Source organism: Papio anubis, chromosome 12 (genome assembly GCF_008728515.1).
Source record: "Papio anubis isolate 15944 chromosome 12, Panubis1.0, whole genome shotgun sequence".
Taxonomy (NCBI): Eukaryota; Metazoa; Chordata; class Mammalia; order Primates; family Cercopithecidae; genus Papio; species Papio anubis.
The window spans coordinates 16,994,439-17,022,371 of NC_044987.1; the positions used below are offsets into that span (position 1 = coordinate 16,994,439).

Genomic DNA, 27,933 nt, shown 5'->3' on the forward strand with positions numbered 1-27,933 from the left:
TTCTCCCAGGCACCTGTTGAGACAATTATCAAGGTGGGAGGGCTGCTCCACTGACTGATATTCCCCACAGCCCAGTAGGGACGTAGCTGCCAGAGAGGGTTTTTACCCTACAGGTCAGACACCTTCCAGGTGCATGCCCACCCCAACAGACCTGCAGGCTCTGTTGCTGCAGCTGCTGGCCTCTCTCCCTTCCCCACAGCTGCCCCTACCCCATCACACTCTGCCCCCCACCTTCTCTTCCCCCTCCATGCTCCCTCCTTTCAAAAGCATAATGAGTCTGATAAGACATTGTCTCGTTAACAGGATTAGCCACGGAGATCTCTTGTTCCCTCCCACTCATTCTATAATACTCCTCATCTCGTGTCCTGTAATTTTCTGCTGGTATCAGAAGCTCTGGACCACCTCGGTGATATTAATTTCTCCTCGCTCTTTAATGGTGTGACTGCTGATATGCTGAGATGCCCCCCCTCCCCGCGCAGCCGCTGGGCCACCAAGACCCTGTGGGTAAATTACAGGAGGCCCTCAGAGGCTCTCTCCCTCCAAAGTCAGCTGCTTGTCCCCTCCATCCCCCGCTTCCCCAACTGCCCCATCTCCCAGTTCTGGGGGCAGCAACTACCTCTATCTTATAGGCCAAGGAAGCAGGTCTAAACATGGTGCTCAAATGGCAGGAGGATGACAAATGCATGCCCCCAATCCAGTTCTTCCCTTCCCTTTCTACCCTGCCCCCAACACATGTCCCTCAGAAGACTCTAGGCAGGGTGCAGGCAGGGGGAGTCAGGCACGGTGGGGGAGAGGGCTGAGCTCTGGACCTGGGTTCTCCTCCTAGGTCTGTGACATAGACAACCTAATGACTTATCCAACCTCTCTGAGCCTCAGTTTTCTCCTCTGTACATTGGGGATGACCATACATATCTGGCAGGATTGTGGTAAAGCCCAGAGTTCAGGACCTGACACACAGCAGGTATCTGGCTGGAGTTTAGTGGGATTGGAGAATGCAGCTCTTGGGATTTACCCAGAAATGCTTTGTCAACCCTGAGGTATATCCCCAAACTTTGTCTCTGCACCAATTCTCTCTGAGCTTTGTTCTTCCAAATATCTTTTTCTTTACACGTTTTTAGGGACTAATGCAGAGGAAACTTTATGGCCCTTCAACCCAAAATGTTAATTAGAGGATAACGCAACATATAGGGTGAATCCTGAGAAAAGGGGGCAGGAAAATAAGAGAATTACCTGCCCCCTGCCCCCTGCCCCCAGCCCACGGCTGAGGACAGAGAAAAGAGGCATCCTGGGAAAGGCCACGTCCCACATGGTCCGGGGCCAGGGACAAGAAGAAACCCTGACTCGGAGTCAGCCGGGCATTTTCAGGAAGAGAGAGAGATACAGGCAGGCCAGTGCCCGGAGGAGTTAACAGAGGTAGAGAGGAAATTGCCAGAGTCAGAAAAGGTGAGGCTGGAGCTAAATCTAAGTTAATTTGGAACCAGTTTTGTGATCGATTGTGCAGAGAGTGTCAGCGAGTGAGAGGTGGGAAATTGCACCTGTCTGGTGAATGAGCTCAGAATTCCAAGTGTGCTGGGGAAGCTGGGGAGCTGGTGCCACACTGGGCAATGCCAAGGTGGGGAGGCAGTGCGTGTCCGGGGAGCTGGTGGGGCCCGTCTGCCCGCTCAGAATATAAGTGCACACAAAGCAGAGCAGAAATCATCTATTATACCTTTACTCTATGCCTAGCCCAGTGTGAAACCGTTACCTACATTTCTCAGATAATATTTGTAACACATTGAAAGCTGGCCATGGGCAGCAGCTAATGCTAATAAACAGACACTGGACTTTCAGGCCAGACACTGGCAGCGGAGGGATGGGATTTGAGGCCTCTGTCCTGAAGGAATATGGAGTCACACAATCTAGGTTCAGATCCCAAATGTGTTATTCTCTATCTCTGTGACCTTAGGCAAGCTTCTGAATCTCTGTGAGCCCAGTTCCCTGGTCTATCAAATGAGGATCATATTGCCCACCTCTCAGGATGAAATTGAGGCAATGCCTGTAAAGTGTCTAGCACTAAACCTGGAACATAGTGGAAATTGACAATTAAGAGGTATGTCCCCTCACCCACCCCTTTTCTTCCCCCTGTCCATTGTACTGTGAATGACAAGCTATCAGTGAATTTTACAAATTAACAGTAAAAGACCAGTATATGATGAAAGCTGGATAAGGAGTATAGACACTGTGAGCTAGGGGAGCAAGAAATGACTGAGGGCTGGCAGGGGACAAGGGAGAAGAGGTGCTGAGATGAGCCAGTGTGGAGAGGTTGGTGCGTGGACCAGCAGAGCTGGGACAGAGCACTCACATGTTCACATCTTTGCAGACTCAGTTTGAGACCTGATAAGACACAAATGTTGACGGGACTTGAAACATTTCTACCTTTGCTGATAAGCTCCCTGGCTGGCATAGCTGATGTACATCCAGTCATGCCGATTAGCCTGTAAGTTTAAAAAGCAGAGGTTCAAAACAACTGAATTGCCTCTGCTGTTTGAGCAGCGGCAGAGGATTTTTAACAGTTTTAAGAAGAGGAAAATGGGTATCAAGCATGATCTAGAATCACTGGCACAGCAGTCACTCCAAGCTCCGGAGTGTACCGATGTAGATGTCGGATGAGAAGCTGTAAGTCATAATCGGGAGAGCAATTGTTTATCAAGCAATCACTGTGCAGGCGCCGGGCCTGGCGCTTTAATTCACGTGACCACTACAACTCTGTGCGATTGGTAGTGTTATTAGCACAATTTTACAGACAAGGAAACTGAGTTAGAGAGGCTAAGTAACCTGTGCAAGGTCACACTGATAGAACGAAAGTCTATCTGACTTCAGAGCCACATACTTGCCACTGAGGCAGAGTAGCCGAGATTCATGCACTCATTCAATCATCCATTCATTCAATCAAGGAATATTTTTTTGAGCACCATCTCAAAGGCGTTGTAACTGAAACTGAGCCCAGAGCAGTGACCAGCATGTACCTGGCCTTTACCAAGTGCTAGGCTAGGGCTGTGCTAAGGACCAGGAGGCGGGGGAATGAGCCCACCTGCTGCTCCTGGCCTTTGGAGGCTGCAGCCACTCATTGTGGGGCTTCTGTCTGCAGGAGGAGCCACTGGAGGCCTCTGAGGCAGGTAGGCCCCTGGGGTGGGAAGATGGTGATGGGGAAACACGTGTAGGAAGGACAGAGGGATGGTCTCCACTGCCACCCAGTGCCCTTGGAGCCACACAGGGAGCACAGGGGCAGACACCAGATGGCTGCAAGAGGTCACAGTGCCATGTCCCTTTTAGTCACATCCCCTTATAAGAACCGGTAAGACCCGTTTTCTCCTTCTCTGTGTATAAGCACCCCATTGTTACCAAAGACATGAAATGAAGCAGAGACAGAAATGAGCCCATGCGAGGCACAGTTCCACGGCAGCCCAGTGACTCCTCCCGGTAACTCTAAGCGGGTGTGATCAAGACCACTTTGTAGATATCGAGACTGTGGGGTTTCTTCTCAGGGACTTGCATCCAGGTCATACAGCTGTGAAGCTAGCCCGATCTTCCAGATCTACGTCCAATCCTCCATCTCCAATGTGATCCAACCAGAACTGATGGTGCACTCGGGAATTCCCAGCCTTGGCCCAGGTGTTATGGGGGGGTTCAGAAGAGTGATGCTGATGTATCACTCTTTAAGAAACCTGCATCCTACCTGGGAATATGAAGATGACCCCGTCCAAATGTGGAACTTGAGGCCCTTATAGGTCCTAGGCTGTGGCCCAACTGAGGGAGCTGTGAACTGTCTGGAAAGGGAGAGAAGGTCCTGGTTAGCTGGACTTTCAGAGAGGGTCTAAGAGGAGCCTTGCTGGGGTGCAGCGAGGGGTGCACCCCTATGGGAAGGAGCTGGTAGGACTCCCCATGGCCATGCAGTGTACCGGGACATACCTAGCAAAAGTCTGCCTCTGGATTTGGACAGCCCCAGCTTTGAGATTTGGGGCAGGTTGCTTTGACCTCTCTGATCCTCAGTTTCCTTGGCTACTAGAAGGGAAGAAGAAAACCCTTAGCCCAAGAAGGCTGTTGCAAGAATTAAAGCAGATGGCGGAAAGAGGGCTGGCTTAGAGCCTGGAATCCATTCCACGGTATCGAGCCCTTGCCACTGAGGCAGGGCTGGGGTGACAGCAGCAGCTGGGATCCACATCTGCCCTCAAGGGCTTACTCTCTAGGGACAGTGCCAGGCCTTGAGCGACTCAGTCCACACCTTGTCCCAGTAGAGACGAGTATGCAATGAAGCAGCCCACGAGGCAGAAAGACCCATGGTGGGGGTCGTCTCCAGGAATGGGATGTGAGCTGACTCTGAGGGGTGGGTCAGGACAAACCCTGGGAAGGGCTGGGAGAGTGTCATGAGCAGCAGCAAGGCTTAGGGGAGGAGGAGCAGCGTGGCCGGAGGTCAGGGACATGACAGTGGGCTTGGGCTGCCCTGTTAAGGATTTTGGTCTTCATCCTAAGAAAAATAGGAAGCCACGAGATGTTTTCAGCATGCTCAGATGTCTATTTCAAGGGAGTCTGTCTGGCTATAGTGAGAATGAACTAGATGAGACCGCAAGTCTTACAGACACACAGTAGCACCTTGCTAAACGGCATCAGAGTGGCCTTTATAGCACGCGGGGTGTTGTGGGAGGGAAGGTGGAGCATGTGCAGGAAGCAGGGCTCCACGAGGGCCAGGCCCTGGGGTCAGGAAGCATCCCTACTCTTCCCAGCACCTTCTAGCTGCAGAGCCACCCAGGGTAAAAGAACAATCCCAGCTCCTCAGTGACTAATGGCGGTGTATGGTGTAGGGCGGTCCTTCAGGGCATGAGCAGAAGGGTGGGGCCACACCTCAGAGGCGAGCCAAGGGCGGGCAGCTGCCATCCTCCTCCCCAAAGCCCAGGCACACAAGGGTCCCCTTCCCTGCCGCTGTGCAGCTATTGGGGTTCTGTTGCAAGGAGGTAGCTTTCCCGAATTGTAATAACAGTGATTTCTATTCTACCGTGAGCATCTGACACATGGAGTGAGAGCTACAAAGCCCCCCCAGCGGGAAACATAAAAGTGGGAGTGGGGGCTCTGGGGAGGGTTGGAGGCTGTCGCCCCCGGCTGGGCTCCGCCATGTGCAGCGGACGAGGGCCGGGAATAAAGAGGCTTATTTCAGCACCCTGTTATTATGGCATCTTGTTTTCATAGTTTGTTCAACAAACCTCTCTCCCTCTCCCTCTCCCCTCTCCTCGCCTCTCTTTTTTTCATCTTCCTCTCTCAGCAAATCCATTTAAATGCAATTCGATTCTTAAAGCGCCCCTCTCATGCATGTCTAATGAATGTCAGGGAAATGCTATTACAATGGGGCTGAGGAGGGCCCAGTCTGCAGTGTGTGTACAAGTCATTTGAAAGGAAGCCTGGGAGCGCTCCAGTTTTATTACAGCATAATTAGAAATAAAATCTTGTTGCAATATGAGAATGAGAGATGTGTGCTAATCCTGGGGTAGAGGAAGATAGAGCTGTATTTAGAAGAAAGGATTCGGGGAGAGAGAGAACTAGCCACGGTGCCTCTGCACCTCCTCCCCCGGAAGGTTTGTCTGCTGGTCCCCACCCTCTGCACCCCTAAGACTTCTAGGAGCTGCTCCAGAGACAGTGAGGGGCCCTTCTAGATCTCAGTTGCCCCAAGAAGTCACTCCGTCAGGGCTCCCGGGGAACTGAGTAGGGTCCTTTCTGGTAACTCCACACCCCTTCCACCTACTTAAAAGACCAGTCTATGGGCAGTTAGGAGTTGGTGGGAATGGCTGGCAGAGCCCTGGACTTGGAGACTGAGACCCAGGTCAAGTTCTGAGTCCCCCACTGAGGAAAGCTATGCATTCATTTATTCATTCAGTTGTTCAACACTTACTGATCACCTGTTATGTACCAGGCACTGCGTTGGGTGCATTCGTTAACTGGTAATTGCCACAGGAAACAGGTTCAGAGAGATTCAGTGGCTCACATGGCGTCATCCAGCTAGACAGGAGAACCCAAGTTCAATCCAAGCCTTCTGACTGCAGAGCTGGGTTCTCTCTGCTCTACCATGCGGTTAACGTCCTGTGTCCTCCTGAGCCCTTCTGACACCCATCTCTCCAGTAATGCCATCTCCTATAGAGCCCAAAGGCAGAGATAAAGATGGTGGGACCTGACTGATCCCCTTTACAGCACAGAAAGGGGGACTTGGGGGTGGTGACACCACTTCAGCACTGATGGGCAGGTCAAAGCTTCTGGCTGTGTGTGCCTCGCACAAGTTCGCATAGCTGAGGTCCCACCTCCCATCCATCCACTCTTCTCCTGACCCAGGCATGTCCACGCTGCCTGACCCCAATTGCATGAGGAAACAGCAATGGGCCAGGAGACAGGAGGCTGCTCTTGACATCTGCACTCTGACCACACAGATGAGTTGTGTGATGCAGTGCCTCGGTTTCCTCCATGGGGGATGAGATATCAGTCTTTGATTGAGGTTGCAGATGAGGCCCAGCCTGTGTTAACGACCCATTTCCAGGGTCAGTTCCATGCCCATCTCATCCCTGGATGATGCCTTCAGCTTCCTCCCTGCCTCGCCTCAGCTCCTGGCCCTTGATACCCACCAGATGGTCTCAGACTCAATCTTTCTTCCCCGTCACATTCTCTGAACCCAGCCTGTACAGTACAGCCTAAAGCCTGGTGACCTTCAGAACTGGCTCCCCTCTGCCCTTCTCCCCATCTTCACATCTTTGCAGAGTAGAACCTGGTTCTAGAATGTTAGTGCTGGAAGGGTCCCAGGGAAAAGCATGTCTGGATGAGGAGTGTATTCGTCTGCTCTGGCTGCCATAACACGATAGTACAGACTGGGTGGCCTAAACAAATGTATTTCTTACAGTTCTGGAGGCTGGAAGTCTAAGGTCAAGGTCATGGCAGGTGTGGTTTCTGGTGAGGCCTCTCTCCCTGGCTTGCATACACTGCCTTCTTGCTGTGTCCTCACATGGCCTTTTCTCTGTGTGTGTATATTCCGGTGTCTCTTTCTTTTTCTTTTTTTTTTTTTTTTTTTTTTTTTTTTTTGAGACAGAGTCTTGCTCAGGCTACTTGCCCAGGCTAGAGTATGGTGGCACGATATCGCCTCACCACAACCTCCGCCTCCTTGGTTCAAGCAATTCTCCTGCCTCAGCCTCCCGAGTATCTGAGATTACAGGCGCCCGCTACCACGCCCAGTTCATTTTTGTATTTTTAGTAGAGACAGGGTTTTACCATCTTGGCCAAGCTAGTCTCAAACTCCTGACCTCGTGATCCACCCACCTCAGCCTCCCAAAGTGTTGGGATTACAGGCGTGAGCCACCATGCCTGGCCTCTTCCTCTTGTTATAAAGGCATCATCAGTCAGGACCCCACTCTCGTGACTTCATTTAACCTTAACCACCTCTTTCAAGGCTCTACCTCCAGATATGGTTGCATTGGGAGTTAAGGCTTCAACATAAAATGTTGGGGGAAAACAATTCAGTCCAAAACAAGGAGGATCTGAAACCTAGAGCCAGCCTGGCCTGAGCTGGGACTTGAATCCCAGTTCCCAACTCACATCTCATGTGCTTTTCACTCTGCTACAAATCTCCCTCTGGGGTATTGAGTTGAGGGTTTATAATCCTAGGAGTTCAGAATCCAGGGAAAGGAGAGGAAGAAGGATGGGCTTGGCTTCCCTTGGTTTTTTCAAACCCAGGCTGGCAGGGACTCCCAAGATGTTCACCATCAGCAGGTAGAACTAAAAGGAAAGAAAGGAAGGTGCCCTGCAGAGTCCGCCTTGACTTACTCCCTGCAGACTGCCCTGGTGCCAGGGCCCCTAGACAGCAGCTAATTCCTGCCAGCCAGGAAGTATCGATCACCCCCAACTGCCCTGCCCCACAGCACAAATAGCTTGGGAGGAAAGGACAGCCCTGATTGTGGAGCAAGTTAGCTCATTAGTCCTATGAACTATCTGCAGGCTCCACACTGCAGGCTGACGACGCTGTTTTTATAAATCTGTATTGCATGGAGCAGCAACTGGTAACCTGTATTGATTGCAATTTCTCTTTTGGAATTGGGAGGCCCCCGGGGGCCAATTGAGGTACTTCAAAGCCCTGGCATCCTGCAGCTACTCCAGGAAACAGACTTGAGCTGTGACAGACTAAGTAGCTCTTCTCTTCCAAGAGAGACAACGATTTTTTTCTGACCCTGGCCAAAGCCTGGTCTCAATGCAAAGCCTCACCCGATTCCCTTCCTCCTCCCTCTTACTCCATATCCCCCATTGCCTACCAGGACCTTCCTCATAGAGGAAAGCGGGTAGGCAAAGCAGGAAACCCCTTCCTCAGTGTCTGGTTTCTCTGCTTCAGGAAGGCATCTGACGCCAGCAGTGGAAAAGCAGCTCCCACCCCCACGTGAATACCTACCTATGCACTGCATATGCATCATAGACCTGCCTGCTTGTGCTGTTACACGTTTAGTATTATGATCTTTAAAAAAACAAAAAACAAAAAACCTGCCCTATAAGCATACAGTGCATATACATCACAACAGCCTTTCATAAGCATTGTTGCACGGACACCACAGAAGAACTCCATGAACAGAGAAAATTGGGGTTTAGAATCCCCAATTTGGGGGTGAGCAAATGCCCAGAAAGGTAAATGGGTGTTCCTAAAGCCACACAGCTGGTAGGTGGCAGGTCTCAAACCTCCAAATACAGAACTCTGTATCGTACCCATTGGGACCTACGCCTCCCTAAGCTGCCAGTCCCTTTCTTGTCCCCTACAATGCCCCATCAGCCTGTGTAAGTGTACCCAACAAGTACACACGCCAGTGCAGGTACACACACCAGCACAGGGTCACACACCAGAGCAGGTACACAACATGCCAGCACAGGTACACACACCAGTGCAGGTACACACACCAGCGCAGTACACACACCAGCATAGGTTCACATGCCAGTGCAGGTATACAACATGCCAGCGCAGGTACACACACCAGCACAGTACACACACCAGCACAGGTTCACATACCAGCGCAGGTACACAACTTGCCAGCGAATGCACCGTGTTCCCTTGCAGGCACATTCAGCCACCTGCCCAAGATTGCACTTCCCACTAACACAGGGCACCTGGTCATGGCAGGATTTCTTTGCTCCCTAAGCCTCAGCTTCTGAGGCCCCCTAACCTCTTAACTCACTCTGCATTAGCCTGTGAGATCATTCATCCACTCTTTCATTCAGTAACTGTAATGTCTTCCAAAACTGGTCTCATCTCGCCATTTGCCCATCCACCTACTCTGGCCCTGGCTAGTGAGAGGGAAGCCTCCACTGGAAGAATCAAGAGGCCAGGGGACCAACCTCTGCCCAGAAAGGAGAGAGAAGTCCACCTCACAGAGAAGGGATTAGCCAAAGCACCCCCAGCATGCAGCACACACTTTCCTGGCAGCAGGGTTGGGGGAAACCGCTCTGAATTTGTGTTCAGGAGCCCCGGGTAGGAGCCCAGGCTCTTCCACTCGCTAGATGTGTGGCTTGAACAAGACTCTTAGCCCAAGCCATAATTTCCTCATCTGTAAAGCAAGAGAAGGATGGTCTTCCTAGGTGTGTGCCAATGCTCAAGAGAGGGAAGATGTGCCTGGCACAGTGCCTGGTATTTGACAGGCATTTCAGCACAAGGGTGCCCACTGATTCATGCACCTCGGGGTGTTTTTCTTGCAGAGTTTATAACACAATTTAAGATAGTTCACCTGGATCTCTCTCCAAATCCAAAGTACAGTGCTTGGAGAGGGGTACCTAAAAGAGTTGAGGAGGGGAAGTTTATAGCTGCTGGTCCCTAGACACAGGGCTTCTTCCACAAGGGCCTCAGCTGTGGAAACCTTTCACATCTAAGAGACTGAACTCGCCTTAAGGCAGGCAGAGATGGAACCACCCAAGGCAACTTGATTCCGGGGCTTCTCTTTCCTCAGAGCACAGCACTACGTCGCCTGCACTTTTTTTTTGATAGGGATGCGATCTCGGCTCACTGCTGGATTCAAGCGATTCTCCTGTCTCAGCCTCCTGAGTAGCTGAGATTACAGGAGCCTGACACCATGCCCAGCTAATTTTTGTATTTTAGTAGAGATGGGGTTTCATCATATTGCCCAGGCTGGTCTCGAACTCCTGACCTCAAGTGATCCACTCTACTTGGCCAACCAAAATGCTGGGATTACAGGCATAAGCCACAGCGCCCAGCCTCATTATGTCTTCTATATCACATACCTCTGCTCTGAATGTTGGGTCCTGGACTTGAACGTGGTTCCATCCTGAAACCAGCAGCCCCGTGTTGCTAGTAGTCCTTCTTCGGGGTGGAGGTAGCATTTCCAATCTAATCACCTAACGAAGAGGTCCGTCTTTAGTCGGGGAGGGACACAGAAGCCGGGATGCTACTGAGGGAGAGTCTGCTTCCCGCCTTCCCCCGGGCCCTGCCGTGGGAAGTGTGAGGTCCCACTGCCCACATGGGCTCAGCTGGGAGGCCCTGCAGGGGCCTCACTAAGATGAGACCACCATGGCTTACAGTCCAGATAACCTGGGCTGTGTGCTTGTCTGTGCTTTTCTCTTTTGTTAGCTACAAACCATTCGTCTTGCTTTATGTCCCAAGCTGGGGAAACAAGGAAAGGATCAAAGTGGCCCAAAGAGGAAATAGTGGCCCAAACCATTGCAATGTGGCAGCAGTGGCTAGACAGGGAGAGACCCCCAGGGCACAGGGCACATTAGGGACAGGAGTCCAGGTTGGAGGTCCAGCTGCCTCACCCCATGTGGAGATGCCTCCTCCACTGCCAGGATTCATTGATTCAGCACATGTTCACTGAGCATCTGCTGTGTGCAAGACGTCTTCTGGAGCCGGCATACAGGGTGAACCAAAATAACTTCTTGCTCTCAAACAGAAGCACCATGTGCTCCAAGGACAAATAAAGCAGAGTAAGGAGTTGGGCAGGGACGAGGGACACAGTCTAATTTTTAGAGCGTGGTCAGACAAGGCTTCTCCAAGGAACTGTCCACTAAGCAGAGACCTGAATGAGGCCAGAAGTAAGTCAAGGAAAGAGCATTTCAGGCCTAGAAGGAATCGTGACAGCAAAGGCCTTGGGGTGGAAGTGTGCAAATGCATATGCAGACAAACGCATTTTAAAATCCCCGCAGTAGATGATCATCAATATTGCAGCTCCGACATTCCCTAAGCTGTGAACTTCTAAATCTCTGGGAGACAAAGGGTGTTAAGGATGGTCCGGTTTATTTCTTCTATTCAAGACTGAAATCCCCTATGCAATATCTCAGCCAAGGGTTTCTTCAGCATCAACTTAAATACCCCTGGTGACAGAAGACTCACTACCTGACAAAGACACTCATTCCAACTTTTTATTATTATTATTATTACTATAGTTTAAGTTCCACTGTACATGTGCACAACGTGCAGGTTTGTTACATAGGTATACATGTGCCATGTTGGTTTGCTGCACCCATCAACTCGTCATTTACATTAGGTATTTCTCCTAATGCTATCCCTCCCCCCAGCCCCCTACCCCCCAACAAGCCTCGGTGTGTGATGTTCCCCACCCTGTGTCCAAGTGTGCTCATTGTTCAATTCCCACCTATCACCCATTCCAACTTTTTATAGCCTTGACTTAATTTTTTTTCAAGTTTAATTGTGGTAAAATATACATAACATAAAATTTACCATCTTAATCATTTTTAAGGGCTACGTTCAGTCATGTTTAAGTTCAGTTTCCTTTTGCAACACTGAAACTCCATTCCCATTAAACCAGCAGTCCCCACCTGGTTTTGTGGAAGACAATGTTTCCACAGGACGGGGGTAGGGGGATGGTTTCGGGGTGAAACTGTTTCATTTCAGATCATCAGGCATTAGATTCTCATAAGGAGCACGCAACCTAGATCCCTCGCATATGCAGTTCACAATCGGATTCCCGCCCGTGTGAGAATTTCATGCTGCTGACCTGACAGGAGGCGGGGCGCAGGTGAAAATGCTCACTCACCTGCCGCTCACCTCCTGCTCTGGGGCCCAGTTACTAACAGGCCATGGACAGGTACCGGTCCACGGCCCCAGGGTTGGGAACCCCTGCATTAAACATCTCCCCTTTTTCCCTCCCTTTAGCCCCTAGCAACCACCATTCTACTTTCTGTCTCTATGAGCTTGACAACTCCAATACTTGCTATAAGTAAAGTAGAATCATACCATATTTGCCTTTTTGCAGTTGGCTTATTTCACTTAGGATAATATCCTCAAGATTCATCCATGTCAAAGCATGGGCCCAAATTTCCATCCTTTTCAAAACTGAATAATATTCCATTGTATGTATATGTCACATGTTGTTTACCCGTTTGTCTGTTGATGGACACTTTGGTTCCTTCCACCTTTTTGGCTATTGTGAATAACGCTGCTATAAACATGGGTGTGCAAATATCTATCTCCCTGCTTTCAATTCTTTTGGATATATACCCACAAGTGGAATCACTGGATCATATAGTAATTCTGTTTTGTATTTTGGGGGGAACCATCATACTATTTAATCTTGACTTTTGAACACTCACTTTCGTGAGCATCTGGCAAACTTCTTGCCACTGCTAATTAGACCTTTATTCCTTTTTTTTTTGAGACAGAGTTTCACTCTTGTTGCCCAGGCTGCAGTGAAATGGCGCGATCTCGGCTCACTGCAACATCCGTCTCCTGGGTTCAAGCGATTCTCCTACCTCAGCCTCCTGAGCAGCTGGGATTACAGGCACCCGCCCCCATGCTCGGCTAATTTTTGTATTTTTAGTAGAGATGGGGTTTCACCACATTGATCAGGCTGGTCTTGAACTCCTGACCTCATGTGATCCACCCTCCTCAGCCTCCCAAAGTACTGGGATTATAGGCATGAGCCACCACGCCTGGCCTAGACCATTTTTCTTAAAGGTCTAACTGGAAGTAGTGGAAATAATGATTAGCAGGACAAGAGGTTTGCCAGGTGCAGAAACACTCAGAAATGGGAGTGGGTTTAATCTGGGAAGGCTTCCTGAAGAAGGTGAATTTCCAGCTGAGATCAGACTTTTCTGAGTTGCAGTTTCCTCGTGAGTGAAATGGAGACAAAATGCTGTAGAGTTTTGGGAAATTTCATTCAGGCATTCATTCTGGAACATGTGTTGAGTGCCTGTTTTATGACCGGATTGAAATGGGAATGCATTAGAGGATTTTGAGCAGAGGAGCCGCATGATCTGACTTGGGTTGAAAGCATTGCTCTGGCTACATGCTGGGGACAGAAGGAGGAGGGGCAGGGGTGGATTCAGGGTGGCCAGTCAGGAGGCTGCTGGCCCCTGCCTCATTCAATCCTTTCCCTTCCTTTGCTCTAGAGGCTGCAGTGGGATCTGTCCAGTTCATATCCTCCCCCAAACCCCCAGTTTCCCCCTCCTCCCCTGATTATCACCTTCTCCCCACCACACTCCCCCTCACGCCTCCCCGAGAGCAGAGCAGCCAGGGCCCCACCTTTGCAGAGGGCGGCTTCTCTCTGTCCAGCCCTCTGGAGCTGCCAGAAGCCCAGAGGTTTCTATCAATTATCTCTCCACGGCTCCTGCAGCTCCGGGGAGTCTCCAAAGCCCAGTTCTCTGACCTTTTAGAAAAAGACAGAGAAGATGCTGTCAGCTCACTTAGCACCTGTGTGCAGGGCCTCAGAATTGCCAAGGAGGCTTCTTCATCTCCAAGCTCCCTGCTCTCCAACCCAGCTCCAGAGGAGGAGGGAGGGAGTCTACCTGCAGAAGGCCTGACCGCAGGAGGTGCTGAGGGCCCAGCAGCCCCAACCTCAGCTACTCTGGCCCTTCATCTTCCTGAGATGACACTGAGCCAGCCACCCACGTGCTGGGGACTTTTATACTCAGTATTTAACTTAATCCTCCCAACAGCCCTGTGACATCAGTTCTATTTCTTTTCTCCATTTTCCTGAAGAAGAAATGGGGCTTGCACTGGTGTAGTGAGATCATGGAGACATCAAATTGTCAATGAGTGTGAAGAGTCTTTGCAAATTGATCTCATCCAGGGGTTCTCTGCCATGCACATTAGACACTCCCTGCAGCTCTGTAAAAATATCCATTCCCAGACCACCACACCCTCAGAGATTCAGAGCTTCATTTGAAAAGATCCTTCAATGATTCTAATGTACAAACATGATGGAAAACACTCACCAAATCTCAATTCCCCCCTTTTTTACGGATGGGAAACTGAGGGTCTGAAAGAAGACTGGACCTCCCTAAAGGCACCCTAGGTGAGCTGCCCAGAGCTGCCATGAGAAATCACTGCAAACTGGGTGGCTTTAAACAACAGAGTTCTGGAGACTGGAAGTCCAAAATGGAGGTGCCAGCAGGGGCAGCGTCTCTCTACAGGCTCTAGGGGAGGGTCCTTCCTGGCCTCTCCTAGCTTCCGGTGGCTGCTGGCAGTCCTTGCGTTTCTTTGCTGTTAGGTGCATCCTCCCGCCTCTGCTTCCGCCTCTGCGCAGCACTTTCCCTGGGTGAGTGTCTGTCTGTGTCCAGATCACCCTTTTCTTAGACGAACACTAGTCATGTTAGAACTCAGGGCTCAATCTAACCCAGGAGGACCCCATCTTAACTTGATTACATTTGCAAAGACTGTATTTCCAGTAAGGTCACATTCACAGATCCTAGGGGTCATTAATTTGGTGGGGGGGATGCTATTCAACCCAGTATACACCCCAACATAAGTGGCAGAGCCTGGACTCCAACCTGGCCTCCTATATTCCCGCCCTGTGCTTGCCCCACCACCCCTGGTGGCCCAGCCCCTCTTTGTACACCTCCTTTTACTCATAGCTTCACAAGACCTTCCACAGCCTTCCCCAGTACCCCAGCACTGATGGCCACACCTTCCATGGTGGAAGGATATCGTCTTCTAACCGTGGGATCCCAAAGGGCAGAGACCAAGTCCAGGACTTCTCCCATGTTACCCAGACCAGAACCTGGAGACACTCCAGAAAGATGTGATAGATTCAGCCAAACTGAGCTGGATGGATAAGTGCTCCTCCAGGAGGCAGTGAGAACCTCATTGAGAGAAGAAACCAGGCAGAGGCTGGCTGACCACATGTCCTTATGAGTGGTGCTGTCATTCTAGGAGAGTCAGTCCAGCATAGAGCTTTGGAAGAAGACAGAAAGCAGACTAATGGTCCAGGCTCTGCCACCTTCTAGCTGTGTGACCTTAAATGGATTATGTAACCTCTCTGTGCATCAGTTAATAAAAATAGTATCCATTTCAAAGGTTGTGGGAATTAAATGAGATAATGTATGTAAAGTCATTGGCCTAATTTGTAATAGCTACTCAATAAATATTCAGCTTTAAAAACAGTAGAGTCCTGCTTGAGATCACAGGGGAAAGGGGATGGCAAAACAGGTCAAGGTCTTTGTGGTAATAATAAAAAGAAGAAAAGCAGAAACCAACCACTCCCCTAGTCATGAGCATGTAGATGGATGATACCACAGCCTTTGAAATATGTCGATCAAGCAATGTCAAGGGCACAGTCAGCATTTAAACGCAGCTCTGTGTCTTGGTCTTAGAGCCTAAAGGAATGGCACCCTCCAGCCTAAACCCACAGGGAAACTCTTGGCATTTGGGGTGCAACAGTTCTTTGTGACTCAAGCTCCCTTGGCCCCTAACCACTAAATGCCCTTAGCAACCCCAAATTATGGTGTCAACCCCAAAAATCCCACCTGCCCCCACGTTTCCAAGTGGCCTCAGGATTGGTGCTGGACCCGGAGGTACTGGCTGCCATTTTATCCTTCTCCCGTGGGACCCAGCCTGTCTCAAAGCAGAGAACGTGGGCCAGCTACACTTCTCCCTTCCTAGGGATGGCTAGTTGCATCTGGGGTGCAGAGCATGGGCTGCCAGCCTGGGAGGCCAGCCAAGTTGTCCAGCCCTGGCCCATCTCCATCCCCCACCAGCGGGCCGGGCCTCCCTCCGCTCTCATACTATACGAGGCTTACTCCACAGGCCTCTTGCTCCTTCCTTCCCCAGCAGGGCCCACCGTCCGATGCTCATCAAACATGCAGAACTGATGTTGCACAAGCCCCCCCGAGGGGACTAACATCATACCCCTGATTTCTCCTTCCCCTCTCGCGCTGTGCATCCCCCTGGCTGCAGCCTGCCTTTGTTTCAGGAGGAGCAAAACACTGTGTCTGAAAACGTTACTGCAATTAAATATGCACAAGAAGGGGGGAGGGAGGGGAAAATGAGGACAATGAAGGATGTGAAACATCAGATGCAGCAGCTGCTTGTTGCTATAGAAACCCTAGCTCCCCACCACCACCAAGGCAGCATCAGCCCCCCACCCTCCACCCCCCACCCCTGGTTTAAAATCCTCGTAGGGCCAAGTGCTCTGTTTGTCCTGAGGTGCTGGGTGATGCAAGATCACAGGGTCCTAGCTATCCAGAGCTGGAGCACCTGTCGGCTGTGAGCATTGATTTCTGTGTCTTTCCTGCTTTTCCTCACCCCACCATCACTACCTCCTGACACTGGTACTTCTGATTGGCAGCAACACCCTCCAGTAGTTCTGCATTCCAGTCCCAGTTACATAATAAATTACAGAAGAGCTTCTGCGTTTGACTTTGGGATGTCACAACATGGAGAAAAACCGCACATGCAGAGTCCATTGGGGAGCCGGCTTTCTCTGTGCTTCCTCGGTTCCTCTCTGACAGCCAGCTGCGGGGCTTGGCGCCCTCCACCATCCTTCTTGTCCCCACCCACAGCCCTGAGTGGGGGTCTGCCTAGTTGCGGGGTCTGCCCAGCTGTGATCTGTGTGCTGGAGCCAGGCAGAGCAGGGTGTCCACAAACTCCAGGTTCCAGAAGATGGGCAGGCTGCCAGATGGCCAAGTGCTCATCTGGGAGGATCCCCAACAAGATGTAGCTCAACCGGGATCAATGGGAAGTTCCAGACTCTGGCCCACATAACCACTGTCCAAGGACAGAGAGAGAGAGAGAAAGTGGCATGGCAGTGGCTCCCAGAGACAGGGCCAGGGTCTTTAGTTGACTGCAAGAAGAGTAGTATAACAGGGCTGCCTCCCTCCTCCCACACCATCCCCATGACAAGGTGATGCAGCCTGAGGCTGGGTGTTGGTAGTCTTGCTCTACTCTGCTCTGATGGGCTAAGTCTAATCTTAGAGCCTCACAAAGTGGGGCACAGTGTCTGGCACATGGTAGGTCCAGCCCTATACAAAGATGTGCAGGAGGGAGGAAAGAAAGGAGGGAGGGAGGGGCAATTGGAATTGTAGATAAACCAAAGTTCATTCAGAAGCAAGAGACCAAACTGATGAAGTTATCTGAAACTATATTAAATAAATATTAAAAAATAAAATCCCTGTCATCCCAGCACTTTGGAGGGCCAAGGCAGAAGGATCCCTTGCATCCAGGAGTTTGAGACCAGCCTGGGCAACATAGCGAGACCTCATCTCTACCAGAAAATTTTTTAAATTAGCCACGTGTGGTGGTGCATGCCTGTGGTCCCAGCTACTGGGGAGGCTGAGGTGGGAGGATCACTTGAGCCCAGCATGCCAAGGCTGCAATGAGTTGTGATCATACCACTGCACTCAGTCCGGGTGACAGAGTGGCAGTCTGTCTCAAAAAATACATAAAATGAAAATAAAATCCTAAGGCTGTTAACCCTGAAGAAAATTCAAAGGGCATCACAGCCACCTTCCAGTGTGTGAGGGAGTATGTCAGGAACACGGGTTTTGGCTAGTTCAGCAGGGCACCAGTGAGTCAGAGCAGGACCCATGGTGGGAGCGCCAAGAAGATCAGTGGTCACCAAGGAAGACTGATCTACAAGTCAACTTTGGGGCTGGGCGCGGTGGCTCACGCCTGTAATCCCAGCACTTGGGAGGCCGAGGCGGGCGGATCACGAGGTCAGGAGATCGAGACCATCCTGACTAACACGTTGAAACCCCATCTCTACTAAAAATACAAAAAAAAATTAGCCGGGTGTGGTGGCGGGTGCCTGTAGTCCCAGCTACTCGGGAGGCTGAGGCAGGAGAATGGCGTGAACCCGGGAGGCGGAGCTTGCAGTGAGCTGAGATCGCGCCACTGCACTCTAGCCTGGGTGACAGAGTGAGACTCCATCTCAAAAAAAAAAAAAAGGCCAATTCCAGGCTGGTGATAGAGCGAGCCAATCTCTAAAATAAGTAAGTAAATAAAATAGTCGTTAAAATGGCCAATTCCAGCCGAGTGCAGTGGCTCACGCCTGTAATCCCAGCACTTTGGGAGGCCGAGATGGGCGGATCACGAGGTCAGGAGATCGAGACCATCCTCGCTGACACGGTGAAACCCCGTCTCTACTAAAAATACAAAAAAATTAGCCAGGCGTGGTGGCGGGTGCCTGTAGTCCCAGCTACTCGGGAGGCTGAGGCAGGAGAATGGCGTGAACCCGGGAGGCGGAGCTTGCAGTGAGCTGAGATCGCGCCACTGCACTCCAGCCTGGACAACGCAGCAAGACTCTGTCTCAAAAGAGAAAAAAAAAAAAAGTCAACTTTGGAATGGGCTGCTGAGTGAGGGAGGGAGTTCCCCAGCCCCGGAGATATTCAAATGAAGGCTGGAGAACCTTTGTCAAAGATATCGTCGCGCGCACTCAGCTTTTCAGCCCTGCAGTTCTACAGCCTCCAGCAGCAGAAGATGCCCTTTGGTGAGGTCCCCACCTCCGAATGCTGAGAATCTTGGACTCATGCTTGGGATGGTGGAGGGAGATGGGTGGGATACCACAGAATATTCCTCACAGGAGCGAAGCTCTCATCTTGGCTGAGGGGATGTCACTTAGGCCTCAGGTAGGAGGAAGCAGACCTCTAAATAATGGGGCTAGAAGGGCATGGAATTGCCCAAAATGTTTCCCTCTGCCAGCCTGACATGTGGTGCTATCGGGTTCTTCCCGTGGGTTCAGCACGACCCTCTCCCCTGCGGCTTTGAAGTCACTATCACTATCCTGATTCCAAGACCCCTCCCAGTGGAAATGGCAGCCTGGGCCCTTGAGGCCTGCCTGGGAAACCCCCAAAGAGGAGGCAGAGGACCCCAGAGTTCGCCTCTCCATCTTTTTCTGAGATGGAGTCTCGCTCTGTCGCCCAGGCTGGAGTGCAGTGGCCGGATCTCAGCTCACTGCAAGCTCCGCCTCCCGGGTTCACACCGTTCTCCTGCCTCAGCCTCCTGAGTAGCTGGGACTACAGGTGCCCACCACCTCGCCCGGCTAGTTTTTTGTATTTTTAGTAGAGACGGGGTTTCACCGTGTTAGCCAGGATGGTCTTGATGTCCTGATCTCATGATACGCCTGCCTCGGCCTCCCAAAGTGCTGGGATTATAGGCTTGAGCCACCGCGTCCGGCCTCGCCTCTCCATCTTAGTCTGGCCTCAGTGGGAGGACACATCCATGAGCTTAGGGAGTCTAGTGCAAACCCCTTCCCAACCCTCAAGTCCAGTTTTCTCCTTTAAATCAGCCTTTATCGGCTCAAGGTGAGGGTGAGCCTTAGGACCTTAGACAAGGAAATCCACTTCCCCTCTGGGATGGGAAGGGGGGCTCTTGTGTCGCAATCTGCAATGTGGGTAGGCTGCCCCCTGTGCTTCCTGCTCCCCTGCCAGGTTCCAACAGTCAGGGCAGAGATGGCTGTGGCAGTGGCAGGAGGCATAGAGTACAGTGCCTGTTCCCTTCACGGCCTTGTGCACAGTGCGTGTTTGAGAACTGTTTGAGTGATTACCGTGTATCTGCCCCTCCTTGTCCCCATGCTAGTATAACTTTGCCTCAATAATCGTTTGTTGAGTGAATAAATGATTTAAATTGAGAGAAGGGGATGGAGGCTTATGTGTAATTCCATACAGAGGGACAACTGGGAGTCAGAAGTTCCAGTCCACTTCCTGGCTGTGTGACCTGGGCCAGTTACTTTACTACAAGCCTCAGTTTCCTTCTTTGTAAAATGGAGCTAGCATCTCAAACAGTTGTAAAAGCCAACAAGCAAGGAATATGAGTTTTGCAAACTCTTGCAAAGAGGTAGGAAAGATGAGAACTAATATTCACTTAGTGCTTATTCTGCACCAAACGCTTTATTCTCCTTTTTATTTTTACTTTTTTAGAGACAAGAGTCTCACTCTGTCACCCAGGCTGGAGTACGGTGGCATGATCACGGCTCACTGCAGCCTTGACCTCCTGGGCTCAGGCAATCCTCCTGCCTCAGCCTCCCGAGTATCTGGGACTACAGGCATGCCCTACCAAACCCAGCTAATCGTTTAATTTTTTTCTTTTTTTATAGACAGGGTCTCGCTATATTGCCCAGGCTAGTCTCCAACTCCTGGTCTCAAGTGATCCTCCTGCCTGAGCCTCCCAAAGCATTGGGATTACAGGTGCGAGCCACCACACCTGGCCCTATTTCTTAAATCTGTACACCCACCCCATTATTTGTACTCTATTGTATAGATAAGGCTCAGAGAGGTTAAGTAACTTTCCCAAGGTCACACAGCCCATAAGTAGAAGAGCTGGATCGGGACCCAGATCTCAGCCTAACTCTAAAGCCCAGCTTCTTTCTGTTAAACCCTGGAGCATCTACACTGAAAGGAACAATTACTATCGTTTCTATTTGTCATTTTGTTTGTGTGTGAAAATCCTCCTCTGTCAGAGACGCTACCCTGCCTCTGAGGCTGTACCAAACCGGGAAGTAACGAACTATGTCCTGATTGTGTCTCCAGAAAACAGGTTTTTTATTACCTACCATGGCGGGCTGTACATCTCTGACGTACAGAAGGAGGACGCCCTCTCTACCTATCGCTGCATCACCAAGCACAAGTACAGCGGGGAGACCCGGCAGAGCAATGGGGCACGTCTCTCCGTGACAGGTATGGGAGAGAGCCGGGGGAGAACGGGGCGGGCTGGGAAGGGAGGACACCAGGCCATCCCTGGAACTTGGTGTGTCCCACCACAGATGGAGGAGCCCCCTGTGTACTCAGGGAAATCAGAGGAAGAGATTAAAGAAATCAGGTACTGAAACCACCAAGGAAGACCTCTTTGCTATGTTTTCATTTTCAAATAATGAGGGCTACGAAACTCACCCTCTTTTTCCCTTTTTTTTTTTTTTTTTTTTTTTTTGCCTTTCCTGTCCGGAAGCTCATAGATAAAATCAGATACTCAAACATAGTAACTATTAGTGTTGCTTTTCAGGGGGGCGGGGAGGGGGCGTTGCATATCCGTGCCTCTAGGTGCTTTTGAGGATTCTATCTTTTCGTTCTTTTTTTTTTTTTTTGAGACAGTGTTTCTCTCTTGTTGCTGAGGCTGGAGTGCAATGGCCTGATCTTGGCTAACTGGAACTTCTGCCTCCTGCAACTTCTGCCTCCTGGGTTCAAGCAATTCTCCTGCCTCAACCTCCTGAGTAGCTGGGATTACAGGCGTGTGCCACGACCCCCGGCTAATTTTTTGTGTTAGTAGAGACAGGGTTTCACCATGTTGGCTAGGCTAGTCTTGAACTCCTGACCTCAGGTGAGCTGCCCGCCTCGGCCTCCCAAAGTGCTGGGATTACAGGTGTGAGCCACTGCGCCTAGCCGGAGAATTCTATCTGATCAATGAGTACACATGTATGTTTCGTCATAGGCCACCTCGCAACATTTGAAAGCAGGCAGAACATAATTTATAAACAAAATATTTCTAAACGGAATAAAGGATTCTTGTTCTGGGGTGATTATAGTTTCTCGGGAGGGATAGAAGCTGGTGTTTATTGAATCCTCCTGTGTATCTGGGATTCCCTCATTTGTTTCTGTCAGGCACCGTCATAGCCCTGTGAGGTGAGTGCTGTTCCCCCTATTTTTACAGACGAGAAAACCAAATCTTAGGGAAGCCAAGTGACTAGCCAGAGCTATTTAACCAGTGGGAGGCACAGCCGGAATTCAGACTCTGAACCCCTGGCCTCAGGGTCCTACAGGACCCCGTAGAAGGGGTCAGCTGAATGCCCATATCCATGCTGAGGTCACAGAGAGGCGCTCCTCGAGGAAGGCCTTCTGAACAGTAGTTTCCAAACCCTTTGACTGCAATGCCCAGACAGACGTTCTTAGCATGGCCTGCGCAATACGCGCTGGCATTTTCTACCATGCTTGTTGCAAGGCGCCTGAAATTTTCTATTCTATTCTATCTAATTCTAATTTCTCTAAATGCCAGCCACAACTCACCAAAGGGATTTCACAACCTCCTAACAGTTTGTGGGTTGTGAGTTGAAAATCTCTGTCTTGAGATTGGAGTTTTTGAAAAGGGGATGAACACTAAGTCAGAATACCTGGCTTTTGGGATTAAACTCATGAAATCTCGCAGCCTCTCTAGGCCTCTGGAAAAGGAACCCGTCTAGGTGGCTGCTCTGATTCTATCTGCCTCTGGCCCTCAGAGCTCTCAGAGCTCTGCCCTGAGTTTGGTGGTTTGGTGATGAGCTCTGCCCTGACCCACAGATGACTGTCTCCAGGACCCCTTCCACATATCTGTCACATGTGGGGCAAGGCCAGGAGATCAGGAGCTGGGAGGGCAACAACCTGGCTCCCGATTCACCCCTGTGTCTTCAGCGCCTGGCCCTGTGCCTAACACACAGTAGGTGCCAAGTAAATATTTATGGCATTAATCAATGCCAAGGGAAACCATGCTGTCATAAGGGTAGGGGACGGGGCTGCTCCGTGCAGCCCCATCTTTGTGGCTTGACTTTGGAATCCACAGCCCAGTTTCCAAAGGGCTCGCCTCAAAATAACAGGGACTTGTTTGTATGGTGTTTTGCATCTCATTTGCATGCCTATCCTGCAATGTGGGAAAGACACAGAAATCCCCTTCCTTCAGGCCTGCTCCCTTCTCCTCCGCGAATATTTGGCCCCGTCATCCTCTAGTCTCCTGGTTGGACCTCTAGCTTGTGGGGGCACTAGGCAGGAGTTCCTCAAAAAGAGACATTCTTTGAACTGGAGGCCATGCCAGCCCTTCTTCCCCTCCTCTTTCACCACCAGCTTCCGGGAGAAGGGCGAGGGGGAGGAGACTCACAGATAAAGCCCAAACAGAAAAGCGGGCATGAAGATGGGACGGTACCCAGACAGACAAGAGAGAGGCCCTGGCACAAAGAGAGATTGGCATGGGGCAGGGGAAAGGCAGAACGGAGAGACGTGCACAGAGACAAAGGACGCGAGCGAGGGGGCTCCAGGGAGGGAGCCCATGCAGTGACACGGGGCCCTGATGTGATGGGATGTGACAAGGCGATCTGCAAGCTGCTTGTCTCGGCAAAAATGCAACTGATACTGGAGCAAGCAATGCCTAGGGGGTTGGCATTGGGAAGCCCAGAGCCTGCCTCGGGCTCACCCGCCCCTCCCCACTGCACTTGGAATCCACTCCCCAGAGCTGAGGGTGGAGATCCAGCCCCAGAGAGAGGCAGGGCACGAGTGTCTGCTGAGACGTTTCAGTCTCTAGAAGCCAGGGTCCCGAGAGCTCCTGGGGCTTGTTGCGGGTGAGAATGGTACACATGGCAGTGCATTGGAGGTGGTCAGTTCATGAGAACAGGAACCACATGTGTGGTCTCTTCCGCACTCAGTGCTAAAGTTGCTGGGGGTGGGGAGAGCTAACGAGATGTATTGTTAAGACAGCAGTTACGAATTAGGCCAGACTTTCCATCTCCGCCTCAACACTCACTAGTTGTGCAGCCTGGCATAAAATAACGTTCCAAACCTCAGCTGCCTGATCCGGAAAACGGGAGTAACAAAATGTACTCCTACTGGGTTGCTGTGAGAATGAAACAGAATATCTCCTATTAAGAAAGGCCAGGCGTGGTGATTCAGGCCTGTAATCCTAGCACTTCGGGAAGCCAAAGCAGGTGGCTCACTTGAGGACAGGAGTTCAAGACCAGCCTGGCCAACATGGCAAAACCCCATCTTTACTAAAAATACAAACATTAGCCGAGTGTGATGGCACCCCAGCTGCTCGGGAGGTGGAGGCAGAGAATCGCTTGAACCAGGGAGGCAGAGGTTGCAGTGAACCAAGATCATGAGATCGTGCCACTGCACTCCAGCCTGGGTGACAGTGGATTATTCAATAATGAATAATTATTTATTATTTAATAAATAAATAATTATTAATTAATTAATACTGCTTATAAAAAGTTTAGCTAGTGCCTGACACAGGAAGCTGAGGACAGACAGTAGCTGCTACTATTATTGTCAGTGGTGGTTCTGTTGTTGCTATATTGTTATTCCCACTACCTTCCCAAGGCATAGGGGTGGGGAAGAAGGGCAACTTTCATTTTTCTATATTTTCCAAGTTGCAGAGGCAGTTGCAAGAATAGTCTGTGCCTCCACAAAATACAACCTAATCATAATCATTCCATACATCTAGGTGCTTTTTTTAGAGCTTACCAAGTGCTTTCAGGTGTATTAACTCACTCCGTCCCCACCACAACTCAGTGGGATGGGTATTGTCATCTGTAGTTATAAAGGAGGAAACCAGCGGTCAGAGAGGCTGAGGAACTGGAATCAGATCCCCCAGCTCACAAAGGACAGAGCCAGGTGCAGAAGCCATGCTCCTGGCGGTGCCTTAACCACCTAACCATAGCAGTGCCGTTCAGCTGGCCGTAGGGGGTTCCCAGCAGCCGCCCCAGGGCGTCTCAGACCCCCAGTCAGCCCAGCCTAGCTCCAGTGCACCCCCAGCAGTTTCTCAGGCCTGACCATCTGTCTCCCCCAGCCCTGCCTCAGTGCTAGCAGCGCTCGGTCCCCCCGGGCTGTCGCCGTGTACACGCCGCAGCATTTTACTTCTGCTCTGGAGTAATGAAAGAGGTTTCTTTCCCTCAGAATTTAATTTCACGCCTGAGCCTCGGTGATTAATTCCCTCCCCCCGCCCCTTCCTCCACCACCCTGATGGCCCCTCCGCTTGTAAATTCTGCGGTGTGCCGCGGAATTTGTGTATTTTGCATCAATTAAGTGTCACATTGAGTAATTCTTCCCTGGCACCGGGTTTGTTTATCCCAGCCATTCCCACCAGGTTGGGGGTGGGAGAAGAGGCCACAGAATCTGGCAGGCAGGGCGTGTGGGCTCTAGATAGTAATTGTCCCGCGCATCTGCAGGCGGATTGAGCATCTAAGGCACTTCCACACACCTATGCCACTGGTTGCCTGCAACGGCCTTGTGAGGTCTGGAGGCAATGTTATCACCTCTAGCAGGGCAGGTGGGGAAACTCGGGCTCTAGGAGATCACAAAACTTGCCCAAGATCACAGGGCTTCTCAGTGACCCAGGCACTGGGTCAGAGAGAGCCTCTGGAGAGCCTGATTCCCAGCCTGGGCTCCTTCTGTAGCCCGCAGGCAGCCCCTGACGAGCGCTGGAAGGTGGGAAGAGAACAAGATCTTTCCCCTAGAGAGGAGAATTCTCACCCCAACCCCTCTCCGGGGCAATTGCTGAGGGCAGAGGAAAGTGCCCGTTAGTGAAGGGACCACTATCCACTCTTAAGCAAAATTTAAGATTTTAGATTATTCCATCTCAGATACCATTTACTGAACAAGGCTTGGGGAGACCTGGCTTCTGATCTTTTTTTTTTTTTTTTTTTGAGACGGAGTCTCGCTCTGTCGCCCAGGCTGGAATGCAGTGGCCAGACCTTGGCTCACTGCAAGCTCCGCCTCCCGGGTTTACACCATTCTTCTGCCTCAGCCTCCGAGTAACTGGGACTACAGGCACCCGCCACCTCGCCCGGCTAGTTTTTTGTGTGTGTTTTTTAGTAGAGACGGGGTTTCACCGTGTTCACCAGGATGGTCTCGATCTCCTGACCTCGTGATCCACCCATCTCGGCCTCCCAAAGTGCTGGGATTACAGGCTTGAGCCACCGCGCCCGGCCCTGGCTTCTGATCTTAGTTCCATGGTGTGATCCCAGGCAGGGACATTTCTGGTCTCGGCATCCTCATCTCTTCATGCTTCAAGCTCCCTAAGCCAGCTCTGTAATTCCACAAGTCTATACAGTTCTGCAATGTGGATTTCTATCCAGAAAAATCAGACTACTGGCCTGCCCATGCCCGAGTTCCTCATTCATCCTCCCTAGACATTTGTGGTTCAGCAGCCTGGGGAGATACAGCAGTGGTTTCACACTGCCTTGAGGAGCTCACAGTCTTCCGGGTGCTGACTGCCCTTGGAAGGGGCAGTGCCGATGGGGGCTACCTCTGGAGAGTCACGTGGGGTGGCAGAGGGCAGGAGGGTGGGGAGATGGGGAGACTCCCTTTATGACATGCTCTTCTATATTTTCTGAAGTTTTACCAAGTGCATATATTATCTATCTGTTAAAACACTTTTAAGGCTTTTATTAGTATGAGTATTAGGATTATCATTATTTTTGAGACAAGATCTTGCTCTGTTGCCCAGGATGGGATACAGTAGCACAATCATAGCTCACTGCAGCCTCACATCTCTGGCTCAGTTGATCCTCCCACCTCAGCCTCCTGTGTAGCCAGGACCACAGGCTTGTGCCACCACACCTGGCACTATAGTCGTGTGTGTGTGTGTGTGTGTGTGTGTGTGTGTGTGTGTGTGTATGTGTTTTGGCAGAGATGGGATCTCACTATGTTGCCCAGGCTGGTCTCCAACTCCTGGGTTCAAGTGATCTTCCCACCTTGGCCTCCCAAAGTGCTGGGATTACAGGCATGAGTTACTATGCCTGACCTATTAATAAAACATTTATTTTAAAATAAGGGGGAGTTCTGGGGCTGGGAGCGGTGGCTCATGCCTGTAATCTCAGCACTTTGGGAGGCCAAGGCAGGTGGTCAGGAGTTCAAGACCAGCCTGGCCAAGATGGTGAAACTTCATCTCTACTAAAATACAAAAATTAGCTGGGCATGGTGGCAGGCGCCTGTAATCCCAGTTACTCGGGAGGCTGAGGCAGAGAATTGCTTGAACCCGGGAAGCAGAGGTTGCAGTGAGCCAAGATCACACCACTGCACTCCAGCCTGGGCAACAGAGTGAGACTCTGTCTCAAAAAACAAATAAATAAAAATAAAAATAACGGGGAGTTCTTTGAAAATAAAATGAAAGGAAAAGAAAAATCTGTGGGAGTCATTGAGAGTGGTCTGGGGGAGGCATCCAGAAAAGGTGACATTTAAGCTGATTTGTGAAAGAGGAGTAGAAGCTGGCCAGGCAGAGCAGGCTGGCTGGACATCCAGGTGACCCAGATGACCCAGCACACCACTGCAGGGTTCCGTGGAGACAGGGGACAGTGTAGGCAGGCCAGGCCGACTCATTGGCCCAGATCATAGAAGGCCTTGGCATTCAGGATAAGCAGTGGAGGTGTGTTGTGTAGGTGAGGGGGATCCTGGTGAGGTTTAGAGCGGGAGGAGGTCCCCCAGGAGCAGGAAACCCAGAGAGGCCTTGGAGGGTGGGAACGAGCCTGAGAGGGCTGACAGGACACCACTCAGAAATGCCTGGGCATCGCACACAGAATCCTGCCCGCAGGGGCTGTGGTTTTCTGCGGCTTCAGGTTGCAGGTCTCATAGTTGCTGGTTTCTCTTGGTTTCGGAATGCAAAATATAGGATTGTCACGGGTGACTGCTGGGGCTTCTGAATCCTTTTAGGCTCTGGCAGAAATGAACTGGTCATTTCTGAGTCTTTCCAGAGTTCAGGCAGGAGAAGATAGAGCAGGAACAAATAGATCGTCCTCCCATCTCCCAGTAGGCCCAGAGAGATACTTACTATGAATTGCAAACTTGAGACATCATGACACATCACTGCTCTAGAGCCTGGGCTAGAATACAGGGACACAGCTGGGCGTGGTGGCTAAGGCCTGTAATCCCAGCATTTTGGGAGGCCAAGGCAGGCGGATCACCTGAGGTGAGGAGTTCGGGACCAGCCCGGCCAACATGGTGAAACCCTGTCTCTACTAAAAGTACAAAAAATAGTTGGGTGTG

The 27,933-nt window shown here is 50.9% G+C and overlaps 1 protein-coding gene across 1 annotated transcript in view; it reads left to right on the top strand.

The window, feature by feature from the left end:
• DSCAML1 (DS cell adhesion molecule like 1) overlaps positions 1 to 27,933 on the top strand; it is a 364,654-nt gene that overhangs the window by 239,067 nt on the left and 97,654 nt on the right. Inside the window, exon 4 of the mRNA XM_021926590.2 lies at positions 20,749 to 20,895. Within this exon, the coding sequence (XP_021782282.1) occupies positions 20,749 to 20,895 (147 nt within the window). The remainder of the gene's footprint in view (positions 1 to 20,748; positions 20,896 to 27,933) is intronic.